This window comes from Monocercomonoides exilis (genome assembly GCF_001643675.1).
Source record: "Monocercomonoides exilis strain PA203 chromosome Unknown scaffold15-1837935, whole genome shotgun sequence".
NCBI classification, from domain to species: domain Eukaryota; phylum Preaxostyla; order Oxymonadida; family Polymastigidae; genus Monocercomonoides; species Monocercomonoides exilis.
In genome coordinates, this window is record NW_027150560.1 from 1,767,051 (window position 1) to 1,783,510 (window position 16,460).

The 16,460-nt window shown below is 40.5% G+C and overlaps 5 protein-coding genes across 5 annotated transcripts; 3 read left to right on the forward strand and 2 right to left on the reverse strand.

Annotated features, from left to right (window-relative positions):
* Positions 1–1,901: 1,901 nt before the first annotated feature.
* MONOS_10084 (uncharacterized protein) lies at positions 1,902–2,978 on the reverse strand (the record flags this gene model as incomplete). Its single annotated transcript, XM_067862495.1, has 1 exon — positions 1,902–2,978. One exon carries the CDS (start codon positions 2,976–2,978, stop codon positions 1,902–1,904), a length of 1,077 nt encoding a protein of 358 aa, XP_067730160.1.
* A 787-nt stretch (positions 2,979–3,765) lies between these two features.
* Positions 3,766–4,859, forward strand: MONOS_10085 (putative UDP-N-acetylglucosamine transferase subunit ALG14). Its single transcript, XM_067862496.1, has 5 exons — positions 3,766–3,928; positions 4,003–4,136; positions 4,203–4,340; positions 4,402–4,461; positions 4,529–4,859. The coding sequence occupies exons 1-5, from the start codon at positions 3,772–3,774 to the stop codon at positions 4,703–4,705; spliced, it is 666 nt and encodes a 221-aa protein (XP_067730161.1). The 5' UTR covers positions 3,766–3,771; the 3' UTR covers positions 4,706–4,859.
* Positions 4,817–5,520, reverse strand: MONOS_10086 (putative Snapin/Pallidin; the record flags this gene model as incomplete). Its single annotated transcript, XM_067862497.1, has 2 exons — positions 4,817–5,116; positions 5,174–5,520. The coding sequence occupies 2 exons, from the start codon at positions 5,518–5,520 to the stop codon at positions 4,945–4,947; spliced, it is 519 nt and encodes a 172-aa protein (XP_067730162.1). The 3' UTR covers positions 4,817–4,944.
* Positions 5,521–5,661: 141 nt separating this feature from the next.
* MONOS_10087 (putative Ubiquitin family) lies at positions 5,662–9,713 on the forward strand. The gene has a single exon (XM_067862498.1). It carries the CDS (start codon positions 5,836–5,838, stop codon positions 9,358–9,360), a length of 3,525 nt encoding a protein of 1,174 aa, XP_067730163.1. The 5' UTR covers positions 5,662–5,835; the 3' UTR covers positions 9,361–9,713.
* A 20-nt stretch (positions 9,714–9,733) lies between these two features.
* MONOS_10088 (ATP-dependent DNA helicase RecQ family protein) lies at positions 9,734–16,362 on the forward strand (the record flags this gene model as incomplete). Its single annotated transcript, XM_067862499.1, has 4 exons — positions 9,734–9,849; positions 9,898–10,008; positions 10,069–13,292; positions 13,431–16,362. The coding sequence occupies 4 exons, from the start codon at positions 9,734–9,736 to the stop codon at positions 16,253–16,255; spliced, it is 6,276 nt and encodes a 2,091-aa protein (XP_067730164.1). The 3' UTR covers positions 16,256–16,362.
* Positions 16,363–16,460: the final 98 nt, after the last annotated feature.

A 16,460-nucleotide genomic window follows, 5' to 3' on the forward strand; every position in this document is an offset into this window, starting at 1 on the left:
TTCCACTTGAACCAATTAATGCTTTTCATATTCAAAGATATTTTTTTCAGATATATAAATTTTTTTCGAATTTTTTCAAAAATAATTAGTGGAATTGGAATTGATGCGCGTTTGTTAATTTTAATGCATTGAAAATACATACAAATCAGCAAATGAAAACATTTCGAAAATAGAACATACACATGATTTTTTCGAGCAATAGATACAATGCAGATTGAATCAAATTATTCAAATTGAAAAAATAATTTAAAATTGTGGGGGTTATTTAAAATAACCCCTGTTTATTTGAATTGATTGGCTTATTTTTAAAATCTTCATCCTATTTTGAATTGAATGTGCAAAACATGAAAAATGATTGTGTTAGATTATTAGCATGAAAGATTGATATAAAATAATGAAGTTTATTTTGATTTTCTTTTTGAAAAAAAATTGATCTTTCAATAATCAACTTCGAAAAAACAGAATATTTTGTTAATTCGTTTAAAATGCTATTCCTACTTATGTTATCGAAAACATGAGTTATATAATGCGAGTATGTATGGTTTTAACAATTAAAAATTCATTTTTCCCAATATACAAATCATAAAAGCTTCATCAAATTTTTAGTATATTTCTTCGCAATTGAGAGCTGTTACTGAAAACTGTTTGACCAATTGCAACTTCAATGTGATGCCTATCTATTCCCTTTTGATCACTGTGCTTTTTAAGTTTTTTGCAAAAGAAATTTTCAAATGATATTGTTTTTCATTTTTCGCTTTGTTGTTAAACAATATTATGAAATATAAACAAGAAATATATAAAACGCTGAATGTTTAAAGGTATATATGGTTTTTTTTTTTCAAGATTTCGTTTTTTATGAAGAACATTTTATATTTTTTCAAAATTTTCTTTTTCTATATTTATCTTCTAATTTTGCAAATTACACAATTTTTTTGCAGTTCCAAATGTTATAAACATTTTGCCTTTGGATATACCACATTTATAACACACTCTATCCTCAGGATTACTCCTAAGTGCAAAAAGAATTTCGACGATCCTATCTATTTATTTTCTCCCGTCTCAATTAACAGATTTCTATTATAGCACACTCAAACCATCATCAACAGTTCTATCGTCTCTTTTCTCAACAGCTCCGACACTTCTCTCTCTGCCTTCAATGCTTCTTTTCTCCACCAAACAAGTTCTTCATCAAATGCTGCTGTGGTTCACATTGGAACAGAATCTCAAAGAGCAAAACCAGGAAGACTGGATTCTTTTGATGCAAGCAGCCATCGCTTTGAATGGTGCGAATGGAATGATTCAAGAAGCGGAGGCTATAATGGTGGTGCACTTTATGTAGAATGCATAAATGCTAACCTTGCAATCTCATCATGTTCGTTCAATAATTGTTCTAGTACAGGAAATGGTGAAGGAGGAGCAATATTCAGTCAATATTTATTATTAGTCAGCATCACAAAATCGAATTTCACAAATTGCCAGGCGAGACATGGAGGCGCTGTGGAAATATGGAATCCACAATCTTATTCTGTTTATTCGTTTTTAGACAATAGAGTGGAGAGCTGTTCAATATCTGACTGGTGCGGAACTGGTGGGTATTTTGCTCTTGGAAATGATTATACAAATTTTCAATTCTTGTTTTTTAAATGCAAGTGCATCGCAAATACTGGTTGTGATGCTGCAGGTGCTGTGACATTCAACTGGCCTCCGAAAGAAATGACGAGGCAATTTTCAATCAATGATTGCCAATTCGTAAACAACAAATTGACAAATTCGTCAACACGCGGAGGAGTTGGAATTTTTTCTGAAGTGACATTTTTATAGATGAATCGAGTAACATTCATCACATTCTGCTTTTTCGATGGCAACACCGCAACAAATGGAAGAGGAAATGATGTATTCTTTTACGGAAGTGATATCACCCAATCTCCATTCCAGCAATGCGGTCCAACAACTCCAACAAAAAGAGTGTATAATAATGGACAAGCTGAAAACGCTGTGTATAATGACTGGCTTCCAATCATCAACCAGAACAAAATCGTTGCAAATGGTGGAAGTGATGTCGATGCCTGTGACAAAACACAGCAAGGCCCATGTGCCACGATTGAGTATGCACTCAATGGATTTATCCCGTTCCAAGATGCCTCTCTTACCCTCCTCATGTCCACTTTTATTCTCACCCAAACTCTCATCTTCATTTCCCCTAACACAAAAATCACAGGAAACGGCACAACTACCACCATCTCCTCCAGTGGCATTCCCCAACCAGCTTCTTCTTCATTTTCATCAATATCAACATCTTCTTCTTCACCAGATCCATCTGCCTCGTCTGCCCTCTTCCAACAGACCCAGGGCTCTCTCACAGTCTCTGCCCTCGCCATCGCCCACAACTCCACAAATCCCATCACCCCCATCCTCTTCCACCTCTCCGAAAACTCCCCTTCCCTCAACCTCAACACAACCGCCATCACCGGAACAACCCTATCTTCATCATCAATCACAACCCCCCTCTTCTTCCTCACTGCTGGCTCCCTCACTCTCAACCACACAGCAATCACCAGTCTCACCCTCAACAGCCAAAGCATCTTCCACCTCACCTCCTTCACAAACCCCCTCACTCTCAACTCCTCCAACATCACCCACATCACCTCCACTGCCTCCCCCACCAGCTGTGTCCTCTCCTCTGCCACCTCCCCTGCCCTCTCCCTCTCCCTCGCCAACTGCACCATCACAAACATCAACTCAGCTCCACAACGCCAACAGACTACCACCAATTGCTTGTGCATTTCATTCGCCTCATCTGTATATGCTAGAACATTTTCTACAATTGACAACAATTTCTTCACCAGCTGTGTGAGCGAAAGGAAAACGAAAATCGAGAAAAAGAAGGAGGAAAAAATTACAGAGAACGTGGGATGCTTATGGGAATAGAAGCAAAGGTGAAAAGAAGAAAATGTACTTCTTTTCAAAGAAGTTGGCATTAGAGATTTTATGGGGATGCGGTATGAAAATGAAGAGATAAATGATAACGAAAATAAAGAAGATGCGTGAAGTGATAAGAAAGAGAGAGGCTTAATTTAAGAAAAAGAGAAAGATCATTTTGAAATTATGAGATTACGGCAAAAGAGAAAATGAGAGAAAAAATGAGGAAATAAGGAAAATGAAAAGGAAATAGACATACGATTCTGCAACTACAACATCAAAGCGCAGCGTAAAGAGTGATGATTCATTCTGTAAAATAATACACTCGCATAAAACAAATTAATTTTTTCAGAATTTTCAGAATATCGTTGTTTTCTTTTTATTATTTATGTGAAAACAATAAAAATTATCTTCAAAGTGAATCATTCTTCACTTAAAATTCAAAACAAATAACATTTTCACTTTATTAACAAATAATATATTTAATTTTTGTTTTATTTATGCTCATTTTCACGCTTCCGTAGAATAATCAAAATTTCATTAATGAAATCGTCTAAAAAGATTTGATTTTTCTTTTGTTTCTACTATATTTTAATTAGTGTTTTTTGTTTGTTATATTTTCCTTTCCCACAATTATTATTAATTTGAATGATCTTTTCTAATTTGAATTAGGATGGTGATTTCAAATTTTTGCCCTTTTATTTGAATCAAGTGGCCTTAATTCAAATTAACATAGGTTTATTTAAAAAACCTCAATTAATTCAAATTTCCCAACTTAATCTGCATTGTATCTAATAATAAAAATTATGCTCCATAAATTTTTGCATTTTTAAAATGTTATATTTTAGATCAATGAAAAACACCATATTCACAGCTTTTGCTTTATTAATAGTTTTAAGATTGATATGGATTCTGCCCTGGAGAAGATATTTTCATAATAATTATAGAAATGATGCTTTACCATTGAAAAATAAAAAAAAAAAAAAGCTAATGATTGTTCTTGGTTCAGGTTTGATAATTTTTTATTTTCACACTTATAAAATTTGTATGTTACTTAAAAATGTTACAAATATTCGGATTCAGGGGGGCATACAAAAGAAATGCTTGCACTTTTAAATGAAATTGATTTATCTCGCTTCAACAAGCGAGTGTATGTTATCGGTGCAACTGACTCTCTTAGCGAGGGGAAAGCAGAAGCATTCGAAAATGATCATTTTGTATGTTACGTTACGATTTGCTTTCTGATATTTTGAATCACTTTTACTATTATAATGAATATTTAGGCAAAAGCCCAAAGCTATAAAGTTGTGAGAATTCCACGAAGTCGAGAAGTTCTTCAAGGAGCTTTGAGCGCAATTTTTCCAACAGTTAAAAGCATTTTAGCAAGCATTTGTGTTGTGTTTCGATACAGACCTGAAATAGTATGTTTTTCATCCTCAAACGTTCAGAGAATTTTTGATTTGTTAAAATGATTAACTATAGATTTTGTGCAACGGTCCTGGAACTTGCTTTCCAATATGCGTTGCAGCTTTTGTTTTGAAGGTATTTTTAAAGTGAATTTTTTTTATTTATTGAAGTTTTAAAAAAATAAATATTCAATTGTTTAAAGTTTTTTTGGAATTCTAGAATCAAAGTTGTTTTTGTTGAATCTTACTGCAGGGTTACAACTTTATCAACAACTGGAAAATTACTATATTATTTGCCATTATCTGATGGATTTGTTGTACAGTGGCCATCACTTCTTGAGAAATATTCCCAAGCAGATTATCTTGGAAGAGTTGTTTGAATCATGAAATTTACAAATATTGCATTTCACAATTTATCATTTGAATCTTTTAATTTCCAATTCATTTTCGTTTCTTTTTGTGCAAGTATTATTGAAACGTGAAACATTTCGAAAGTCGCATGCAATGTGCAATTCAAATATACAAGGATTGAATCTCCTCTTAAAAAAATGAAGTGATGAAATGAGTATCAAGAAAATCTTAAAAAAAACAAGATTGGTTCAAATAAATGAGAAATATTCTAAGAAGAATTCGATTTTTCTGTTGGTAATAAAGAATCCACTGAAGGAGAAGATGAATGTCGTTCCTGCGCAGTTATTTGCTGGGAAATTTGAGATTGTTGTTGTGGTTGAATTAAAGGCTGTGGTGAAGAAAGAGATTGTGGAATTTTTGTTCTCTGAATATCTCTCATTCTGAAAAATGAAGACAATCATTTCATTGTTTAATAAGCATAATTTTAAAAAACAAACCTGTTTATTCGTCCTTGAATTGTACTGAGTAAAGATGCAAGATTTGCAACACGCTTTCTGCATTGTTTCACTCGTTCGCAATATGGTGCAAGTTTTGGTAACGTTCTAAATGAACCAAGTTTTGAAATAGCAGTTTCCATTCGTTTAAGCTCTGTCATAATTTTATCTTGACTTTTAAAAACAGATTCAAGGTCATGAGCACAATTCTCAACATGAGGCACAAGAAGTTCCGTAAGTCCTTCTTTAAAATATTTAATAGACTGATCTTCCACAGGAGTTGAATTCGATTGTTGTTGGACAGGCAGAGTCGTTTGGGTATGAATTGGATCTGAGCTTGGATTGGACATAAAAACTTAAGGGTACACAAATTATATTTCTTATCCTTGACGAAATGATGTAGTTCTTTCCTACGAAACAATGAAACGTGAAAGTTCAAATTGATGATGTGATCAATCGAAAAATTTTATTATTGGGTATTTCGAAGTGTTTTTGCGATAGCCAGGTGCATTGGAGCTATTGCTGCCTTGCATTTGTCATAAATACTTTATCTAATCACTTTTTGCTATTGTCAGTTTTAATTTTTACAAATAAATTTCAAATAGTTTATAAAGCATATCATTATTTGAAAAAAAGAGTTTTTCAAAAGAATTGATTGTTGAAAAATGAAATTACAAATTAAAATTTTAAACAGAGAAGGTACTTTCACTCTTTCATGCGAAAATGAGGAGACTGTAGATGAGTTAAAGAGGCGCATTTGCGAGAAGACTTCCATTCCAGTGGAACAACAACGACTTATCATGGACGGAAAAATATTGAGAGCTGGATCACTTCAATTGAATCATATCGAAGATGGCTCATTTATTCATGTTATCCAAATTTCCGAAGAGGAACATCAGCCAGATCAACAATTTTCATCTGAAGCATTGTATCAAAATGAGAGGAATTTAAATGATGATGATCAGCAAGATCCAACAGGATTTTTTGATGATATTATGAATATGCTCTTTTCAACAAGTTTTCTTCCTCAACAACCTTCACTTTCATCATTTTCTGTGATCTCCTCTCTTTCTGATAGTCCTCCGTCATCTGTTTTATCAAATGGCTCAACAAGGCATGGATCATCTGTAAGGTTAATTCATCAGCCTGCTCCTGTACAACATGAGCAGCCTTCTTCGTCCACGCAACGACGCAGAATTTTCCCGACCAATTCTCAAGCATCTAATAATAATTTATTTCATCCGCCAAACCGACCATCGACACAAGCGCAGGCGCCTACTCAATCTACGTTACACACCTCGCGTTTCTGGAGACGCCCGCGTGCCCCTGCTGAGCAAAGCAGAACAGCCAGCCAGGCACAAACATCCAGACGTCTGCCACAGCCTGCGCACAGAGTGATGGTGAGAATCCAACAGCAGCCGATCCGCTCGTCGATGCTAATTCCTCTGCACTCCTTTTTGTCGCAGTATTCAAGTACCCCGTTTGAACATTCTTCTTTTCCCTCTCCCTCAGCAGCTTCAAACATCGCTTCTCCTTCTTCTTCTGCTTCTCCTTCTTCGTCTTCAACAACTACTGCTAATCCATATGGAATGTCTCTGGGTATTCTTGAGCCTCATCCTTCCTCAAATGATGCTCCTCATCTGCCAAATGCGCAGCCTTCCGGCAGAAGCAGAAATTTGAATGAGCCAACGCCACCAGCTTCGGCGCCTTTGGCAGAATCGACCGTGACAGCAGCATTCTCTCCGCTGCCTTCTCTTTCTGCACCGCCTTCGTCTTCTCCTTCATCGAGTCAATACAACACTTCAGCATCTTCTTCTTCTTCGCCTTCTTCTTCGCCTTCTTCTTCGCCTTCTTCCCCATCTTCTTCCTCCTCCTCCTCATCTTCTTCTTCTTCTTTTCTGCTTACATCGCATCATTTCGCTAATACAGAGCAAGAACAACCAGAAACGGCTTCGGCTATCACTTCAGCCAATTTGCTGATGCCGCCAAATGTTCCTTCGCCTATTTCTTCTGCTTTGCCTCAATCAGCTTCAGCCACTGCGAGCTTTGCCCATCCAACAAACGTTGCTTCATCTCAAGCTGTTCCTCTGGCATCTCCCGCAGAACAGCTACCAACACTTCATTCTGTTTCATCTTCGCCTTCTTCGACAGCTGCAAGCGGTACTGCCTCCACTTCACAGAATTCTTCACCACAGCCAGCGAAGGCTGAGTTGCCTGGCAATTCGACGGAACAGCCGCAGCAGTCTTCTTCTGATGACAGACAGACAGCAAAAGCAGACAGCCTATCAGCAGAACAATCACATTCAACAACAGCATCTTCATCATCATCAGCATCTTCTTCTTCTTCTTCTTCTTCTTCTTCTTCTTCTTCTTCTTCTTCTTCTTCTTCAACATCATTAACATCAACATCATCTGATGATGCTCATCTGAATGAAATGGATTCTCCAATGAGACACTTTCGTGACATGCACCATTCATTCTGGAATGCCGACCACGACGCTCGCCGTCTTCTGATAGAGGCGAGGATGAACAGGAACCGCCGCCGGCGCAGAAACTGCTTCGGTCTTTCGGAAGAGATGGAGCAGGACTCTGACGACGAGCACGGAAACACAAAGACAAAAGGGGAGGATGCGAAGGTTGCGTCACCGTCCAACAGAGAAAGAGGGCAGACGAGCAGCCTGCTGGATGAGGATGAAGATGGAGATGGGGCTGCAAGTAATGCACACAGCAGGAGAACAGAAGAAATCCCTTTCAGAAGAAGATTCAGCACTCATCTGCGCTCTCAGCCGCATCCGCAATCGCATCATACAAACAGAACTTCACCGCCGCTGTCGTTTTCTCGCCCAATTTCTCATTTGTATGATTCGCTTCACCGACTGCATCAGAGCGAAAGGGGAAGCCGCCTGCTATCGTTCCGTTCTTTGCCACAAATGAGAAGGTCGAATGAAGATGACGATGGACGATTGATGGAAGAGGAGCAAGACAGAGATGACAAAGAAGGCAAAGAAGGCAAAGAAGGCAAAGATGAGGAGTTATCTGATGATTACTGGAACGACTATGATTTGGATGCGAGTGTGGCGAATGCGCTTGACGAAAGCTCGGACGACGAGCTTCCGCCAGACAGCAGCAGCCATCTACGTGGAGGTAGGTCATCACACCACATTCTGTCTATTCTTGACTATCTGCTGGCAGAGCGGAAGGTTTCAGAGCAGCAGCAGGAGCAGATGCGGCAGTGCATTGTGCTTCTGAATCGGCAGCTGAGTGAAGTTGAGGCGGATCTGTTTGAAGAGCGGAGGCAGCGGCTGAAGATGGAGCACAGGCAGATGAGGCAGAAGAAGCAGCGGCAGGACGCAGTGCAGGCGCAGATAAAGAGTTCTCTGATGCAGCTGGAGATGTCTGAGCAGAGGAGAAGGAGGGAAAGGCGGATGATGTTTGAGCGGAGGAAAAGATGGGCAAGGGAAGCGAGAGAAAGAAGATGGATGGAAGACCGAAGGAGAAGAACGAAGGCTGTGAGGAAAAGCAGAGGTGGGCCAAGTGTGACGAGGAGGGTATCTTTGGATCCGTGGGAAGATGCATATGCAGACGAGGATGAAGATGAAGATGAAGATGATGAGAATGAGGATGAAGATGGTGCATTTGATAATTACAATGATTTCAACGATTTCAAAGTGTATGGTGATAGCGACAGTGAAAGTGATAGTGACAGCGATGATGACGATGATTCCAGCAGTGAAGATGAAGATGACTCTGAAAGTCGGTTTGGGATGAGAACTCATCCATTTTTCTTTAGCTCTTTTGATGACGATGACGATGATGATGATGATAATGATAACGACAACAATGTTGATAATGAGAATGGTGGCAATGAAGAGGAGAAGGAAGAACATAATGTTAGCAACGAGTCGAATGAAGATTCTGCATCAAGAGACTTTTCAGGCAGTTCCAGTCCTCGGAGCGAAAATAGTTTCAAAGACGAACAAAAAGAAATGAAAGAAAAGACAAACAAAGAAGAAGGAAACGACGACTCACAAGCTGATTCTGATCATCATAATGAAGAGGAAAAAATAGAGAGTGAACAACAAGCAGCATCTTCCTCGTCCGATGCAGATGTCTCACTTGAGACAGAAGCAGAACAACAAGATGTGAATGCTCTTGAATCCAAAAGTTCAAATGAGACAAATAATAAATGAAGAATAGTCCGCTTTGTGTATTCAGTGCATCTCATATTCATTCACAATTCATTCTTTTCAAAAAAGTGAAAGAAAAAATATTTGTTGGCGATTATTCTCACATCTTTTTAATATTTTTTTTTTCTGACTTTTAATAGAAGTAAATGTATCAGTTCACATTTCATCATTGTTTTTGGTCTTACAAAATGTGTTTTTTTATAAATTGGTTCATTGCGCATACATTTTTATCTTTAATTCTAAACAAATTCATTTCATGTTATTGTTTCAAGTATATAGCTCAAACTTCAAAAGACTTTTTTGTTGAAGAATATTTTTTAATATTGGAGATTGAAACACTAATTTTTTCCTGCATATGTCTATCCCTTAATTTTTTATGTCTCATCTTCAAAAGCAAACAAATCTTCTTCTGCACCAAAAATGGCTTGATGAGAACCAAAAAGATGCGTCGCTTGCTTTTTGGAATCCTTACATATCATTGATGCAGAAAAAGTTTGTATGGTCACTTTTTTAATTAATAAATATATTTTTCAAAATTAGACCCTCTAATGCATTTGATCCAAAAGTCATCAACCAATTGCCTACACAAAATTCAATTGATCTAATTAATTCAATGAGAAGAATCATTAAATCAACTGATTTTTCAAGGAAGTATTTAATTTTCGTCTTTTTTGAAAAATTCTTAATGATTTGAATTTATCAACTTTTTAGTCCATTGGATAAGCTTGTCACTCAACCGATGAAAAATATACAAGTTACAGTTTCGGAAAAATCATCATCTGAAGCTTTTTCGAATTTTTCTGAAAAGAAAGATGGAGAAGCACCTAAAGTGACCCAATTTGAAAGGCAGAGACAAATAAAATTTGTAAATCCATCATTTCCAGTACATACTTTCTCAAATGCAAATGCTAGCTCTTGTGATTCGTCAGTCGATGGTCAAAGAGAATTTTCATCTGCAACGTCTTCATTTTCCAAAGCAAATGTTAATCAAGATAATTCTCAATTTTTCAAAAAAAAGTTAACTGCACAAATGGAACAAACACAAAAAAAAGAAGTTGATTTTATTGATTTGGCTAGTAAACTTATCACATCACTTGAAATTTTTATTGCTCAAGTGAAATATAAAGACGAACCTTCAAGGACTACGAATGCTACAAATACAAATGGAGCGCTAAAAGAAGAATTGAAATATTTTTTGTCAGTTCTTGAAAATGAAGCAGAAGAAAAATCCTCAACTTCATCTTCTTCTATCAACACTCCACTTACTCCAAAAAAGAAAGGAAGTCTTTTGCAGCGCCTCAGGCCGACCTCTCCGTCGATATTGCGAAGGCCATCGTCGCCCACAATATACAACAAAGAGAGCACATCAGCCGGTCTGCTATCTCCTCCAATTGCGATCACTTCATCTGCCAGCTCTTCCCCAGACATCCCTATGCCATCCAATCCTGACCCTTCGCAAGTTCTGTCGCAAAATCAATTATCCACTTCATCCTCACATTCGCCTTCATTTCCATATTCATCCTCGTCTTCTTCTTCATTCACTTCATCAAACTATCCTTCATCGTCTGCCACTTCATCCACATCATCATCGCTGTCATCGCTGTCATCTTCTTCACCATCCCCTTCTCCATTGCAATCATCTTCCATTTCATCCGCTTCACAGAACTCATTTCATTCATCTCATAATCCATCACCTGATTTCACAGAAGAAGAGAGCAACTACAATCTTAGCCCAGACACGTCAACTTCTTCTTCTGCTCCTGCTTCTTCTTCGTATTCTTCATCTTATTCTTCTTATTCCTCTACATCTTCTTCATTTCAGCACTCATCAAGAACATCTCCTCAAAATGCGTCTTCGAACTTTGAATCTGAGCAGTCAAATGGAAGCACAAACAGCTCATTCAGCAGAAATATGCAGTCGCCTGCATATTCCTTGTATTCATCCATGGCTGAAGCAGACACCAAATTTTCCTTCAAGTCTTCTCAAACACCTCAGTCAACATCCAATTATGCATCCTCTGGAAGCAGAAGCAATCAGTTTGGTGCACCAATCATGTCGTCTGAATTGGATGTGCAAGAAGAAGGAGGGTATTTTGACATCACGCAGGATTTGACAGGGGTGATGGGTGCTGTGGATGCAGAGCAAGGGATGTATGGAGAGTATGGAGGATTTGGTGGATATGGAGAAGGAAGAGGAAGAGGAAATTATTCTGGTGCTGGTGTGGGTGCTGGAGGAGGAAGTGGTGGAGGTGGTGGTTATGGAGAGAATTGGAGTGGAGGAGGAGGGGCAGGAGGAGGAGCAGGAAGGAGAGAAGGAAGCGATGGAATGAGTGGAAGTGGAGGAGAATATGGAGGAAGTGCGAACTATTCGTCTTCGTCTGATGAGCCTCCAGTTGACCAGCCTTCGTTTCCGTCGTATCCACCGCCACCTGAACTGAAGACAGCCACATTAGGCGCAGATGTGAAGTTGAAGCAGAACATCACAAAATACTCACCAGAGAAGAAGTCACAGGCACAGGCACAGTCTCAGTCAGGCAGTGCTTCAACACTTGGCACTTCCTCGTCTCAGTCACGCCCTGCCTCTTCTCAGCAGCCCCCTCCACCTGAGAAGAGGTACCCTTGGACAGACGAGATGTACCGCCAGTTGCGGAGTGTGTTTGGCCACCGCTCTTTCAGACCCAACCAAGAGGCCATTGTGAATGCAGCACTGTCGCAAAAGGATTGTTTCGTGCTGATGCCCACAGGAGGAGGCAAGTCACTGTGCTATCAGCTGCCAGCGGTGCTGATGGAAGGCGTGACGATTGTCGTGTCACCACTCATTTCTCTCATTCAGGACCAGGTTGAGCAGCTGGCTGCTCTGAATGTACCAGCTGCGTTTCTCAACTCCACACAAGATGCAGATGTCGTACACTCCATCATGTTTGAACTCGACCAGACACCTCCGCAGATCAAGTTGTTGTATGTGACGCCTGAGAAAGTGGTGCAGAGCTCCCTTTTCTTCCGCAAGCTGCGGTCGCTCAATGAAAAGGGGCTGCTTTCTCTGATTGTGATTGATGAGGCGCATTGTGTGTCACAGTGGGGGCACGACTTCCGACCAGACTACACAAAACTCAGTGTCTTCAAAGGAGAGTTTCCGAATGTGCCGCTGATGGCGCTTACAGCCACTGCCTCGCCTGAAGTGCGAGACGACTGCTGCCGCAATTTGGGGCTGACGGTGACAGAAGTGTTTACGCAGTCGTTCAACAGGGCCAATCTGCATTATGAAGTGAGGAAGAAGCAGAAGGGCACGCTGGAGGAGATTGGGGTGATGATCAAGACGAAGTACAGAGAGCAAAGTGGCATTGTTTATTGCCTGTCTAAAAGGGAGTGTGAAGAGGTGGCTGATTATTTGCGGGTCAACCAGCATCTGAAGACTGGGTATTATCACTCGGCCATGTCGAAGGACGAGAGGCAGCGGGTGCAGCAGGAGTGGACGATGGGGGCGATTCAGGTGATCTGTGCAACAATCGCATTTGGAATGGGGATCAACAAGCCTGATGTGCGGTTTGTGATCCACTATGCACTGCCGAAGTCGCTGGAAGGGTACTACCAGGAGAGTGGGAGGGCAGGGCGTGATGGAGCAGAGGCAGACTGCATTCTCTATTACTGGCCGAAGGACAAACAGAGGATCCATTGGCTGATATCACAGGGAGGGGCAGGGGGTGGGTATGGAGGAGAGCGGATAAGCATTGAAAAGGGGGCGTTTGATGTGAATCAGGTGGTGGCGTACTGTGAGAACATGTACACGTGTCGGAGGCAGATGCTGCTGTTCTATTTTGACGAGCAGTTTGACTCGGGGGAGTGCCATGGGACGTGTGACAACTGCAAACACAGAGGAGAATACATCTGGGAAGAGATCGACTACACTGAAGCAGCCAAGTCCATGCTCAAGATTGGTGTGCATTTGATGGATTGAATTTGTCTCATTGAATGATTAATTATTGTTTTCTCTTTGTGTAACTCTGATTTTCTTTCTATTTAACTGTTATTTCCTTTTATCTTCTCTTCTCTTTTTTATGTTGTACTTCTTTTAGCCAACTCTTCTTCCATTCGTTCGCTCACCGCTGTCCGTCTTGTTGAGCTTTTCCGAGGAGACGAAGCATCACTTTATGGCACATTTGGGAAGAAGAAAGGCAATTCTCGTCCGATGGCGAAGCCGAACGGCTTTGGCGAAGGAAAAAAGATGAAAAAAAAAGAAGCAGAGAAGTGTGTTCAGCTGATGGTGCTCAACCAATACCTGAGTGAAGACATCAATGTCACAACAAAGGGCAATGTGCAGGTGATCTTGCATGTTGGTGCCTGTGCAGACGAGATTCTTTCAGGCAATGCGCGAATGTCGATGCGAGTGCCTGTGAAGAAGAGAGTGCTGAAAAATGCAGCTGGAAGCAGCGCAGCAGCAGACGTGAAGGAAAAAGGAGTGGCTGCAGATGGGAAAGGAGGAGATGAGCGGTTTGTGGAAGGAGAAGAGAGCGAAAGCGAAGACGACGAAAGAGACTCGAACTGGGAAGAGTGGGATGTGGACAAGACGGCCGTGCAGAAGCCCAAGCGAACAACAAGAACACGCGCAAAGGAGAAGCAGCTGGCTGAGCAGAAGGAAAAGGATGAGCCGAAGCCAAAAGCCAAAGCAAAAGCCAAAGCGAAGGCAAAAGCGCAGAGTTTGATGGATAGATTGTCAGAGAGGACGAACATTGGAACGAAAAAGGGAACGGAAAAAGCAAAGAAAGAGAGCAAAGCAGAGGGAAGCACTGGAAGAGGTGCTTTGAAGCAGACGCGGATAGATCTCTATCAAAATGCAGGGCCAAAGCGAATGAAGACAGAAGAGATGACACAAATTGATCTGTTTGGAAGTCGAACGCAAGCAGAGTCAGCTTCTGCACTTTCTTTGCTGAAGAGTAGCAGTAATGTTTATGTACAAGAAGATTCTTATCCATCTTCAAAGAGGCCAACAACAGAAGAAATGACACTCAGAGCTGTTGCCAGAGCAGCCAATGATGCGAACATATCGAGTCTGCACTTGAGTGACTTTGACTCATCCATCCCAGACATCGACGAAGCTGACTTCGGCTCAGTTGGCAGGGCAGCTTCGATGGAAGACGAGCATTCGAGTTTGAACAGGGCAGCCAGCAAGATGAATGGGCAAGAGAGACAAAACAGAAATGTGGGAGAGAATGAGGTGAAACGTGAGGGGAAACAGATGGCAAGCAGAAGTGATCGATATAACCAGATGATGTTTGATGACAAGTCAGGCAGATATGACGAGGTCGTTGGAATGGACGAAGAAGAGAATGTGTCAGACTATTCAGCATTTGATAATCCTCATTCAAGATCTGACTCACCATATGCTTATGAAACTGAGGTGCCTGAGGACTATCTCGATTCTGTTGCAGTATCCGAAGAAAAAGAAGAGCAGGACGATGAAAAACAAGCTGAGAAGGAAGATTTGCTGGTTGGAATGCAAACACAGCTGCCAGCAAGCCGTTCAGCTGATCAAGCAGCACTCAAACACCTTTCAAAAACTAATTCCTCCTCATCTTCATCATCTTCGTCAATTTCAAATGCAATGAATAAGCAGTCATCCATTTCAGACACATCCCGAAGCGCTTCCCCAGCTCCTGTGAATGCCAACAGAAGGACAGCTCTTTTGGAGGCGCTGACGGCAACGTTGAAGGCGATGGCGCATTTGTCTTCTCTGGCGCCTCATCAGCTCTGCACTGCATCGCATTTAGAGGCGCTTGTGGACAGCAATGTTTCACAGAAGAGCGACTGGATTGAACTGGAAGGAGCAACAGAGGCGAAATGGAAGCTGTTTGGGGCTGTTTTGTGCGAGGTGTTCAAGGAAATGAAGGAGAAATGCGACAAATGCGAGGAAAAACACAAGAGAAAAGCAGAAGAGCAAAAAGAGAAAGCATCAAAGGAAGCAAAAGGTGACACTTTGCAGTCTGATTCTGACGATGAACCGACAAGTTCATCACCTGGAGCATCTTTGTTAAATCGCAAAATATCTCCGAGAGACTTGTTGAGGTCGAAATTCTCCGCGGCGTCGCTTCAGCAGCAAATGGAAGCAAAACATATGAAGACGAAGCACAGTCTGCTTCAGCCGCTTCTGTTTGGAGGAAGAAAGAGAGTTGACAGCGGACCATCTCTTGAAGAGTACAGAAGATGCCTCTCGTCGCTGTGTCCGCCAGACAAAGAGCATCTGATTGAAATCAGGAAGAGTCTGGGGCTTGGTGAGTGGAACACCGCATACAACCCTCCGAAGCAGTCACTAAGAACAACACTTCAACAGACAATGAGATCAGATCAGCAGATGAAGTACCCTCAGACACGAATACAGAGCAGTGTGCCGTATCAGCCTTATCAGTCAAATCAGTCAAATCCGCATTATCAGCCTTTTCAACAGTTTCAATCTGCTCAGAAGGCACAGCCAACACAACCAGCACAGCCGGCACAGCAGTCGGTTGTGCAGAACACACCTTCACCAACACTTGTTCCTCCGTCATTTGGAGAAAGTATGAGCACTCCTCGTTCATTCAGAGCAAACTCTTCATTCACTCCCACAAAGAAGACACAGTCAACACCTGCTGTCAGAAAGGATGATGATGAAGATGATGTCGATGACTATGGGGATGATGATGATGATGACAATAACATTTCTCTGCTGTCAATAACACCTTCATCTGAGAAGGCTGATCGCTGTGGCCTTTCACCTCATAAAAATGGCAGCAGGCAGACTTCATTCACTTCACCTTCTCGCACCACAAAACCTTCTTCCACTTCAAATATCTCTTTGCTGGCACGCTCAAATTTTGAGTCTCAGTATGATGACGCTGATTTTCTTTTTCAGTTAGAAGAAAATTAAATTTGAAAAAGAATTTAATATTTTATAAATGTTTATGTTATTGAAAGGATTTTTTTAAGTATTTATTATTTTTAGTTGTTTTTTGAAATATACAATGTTTTATTTAACTTGTTTTATTTATCCGGAAAGTGAAATAATTTGATTAATGCATATAAATATGGATTAAGAACAAATTCATACAAATGACATTCTGCAATAAACAAAA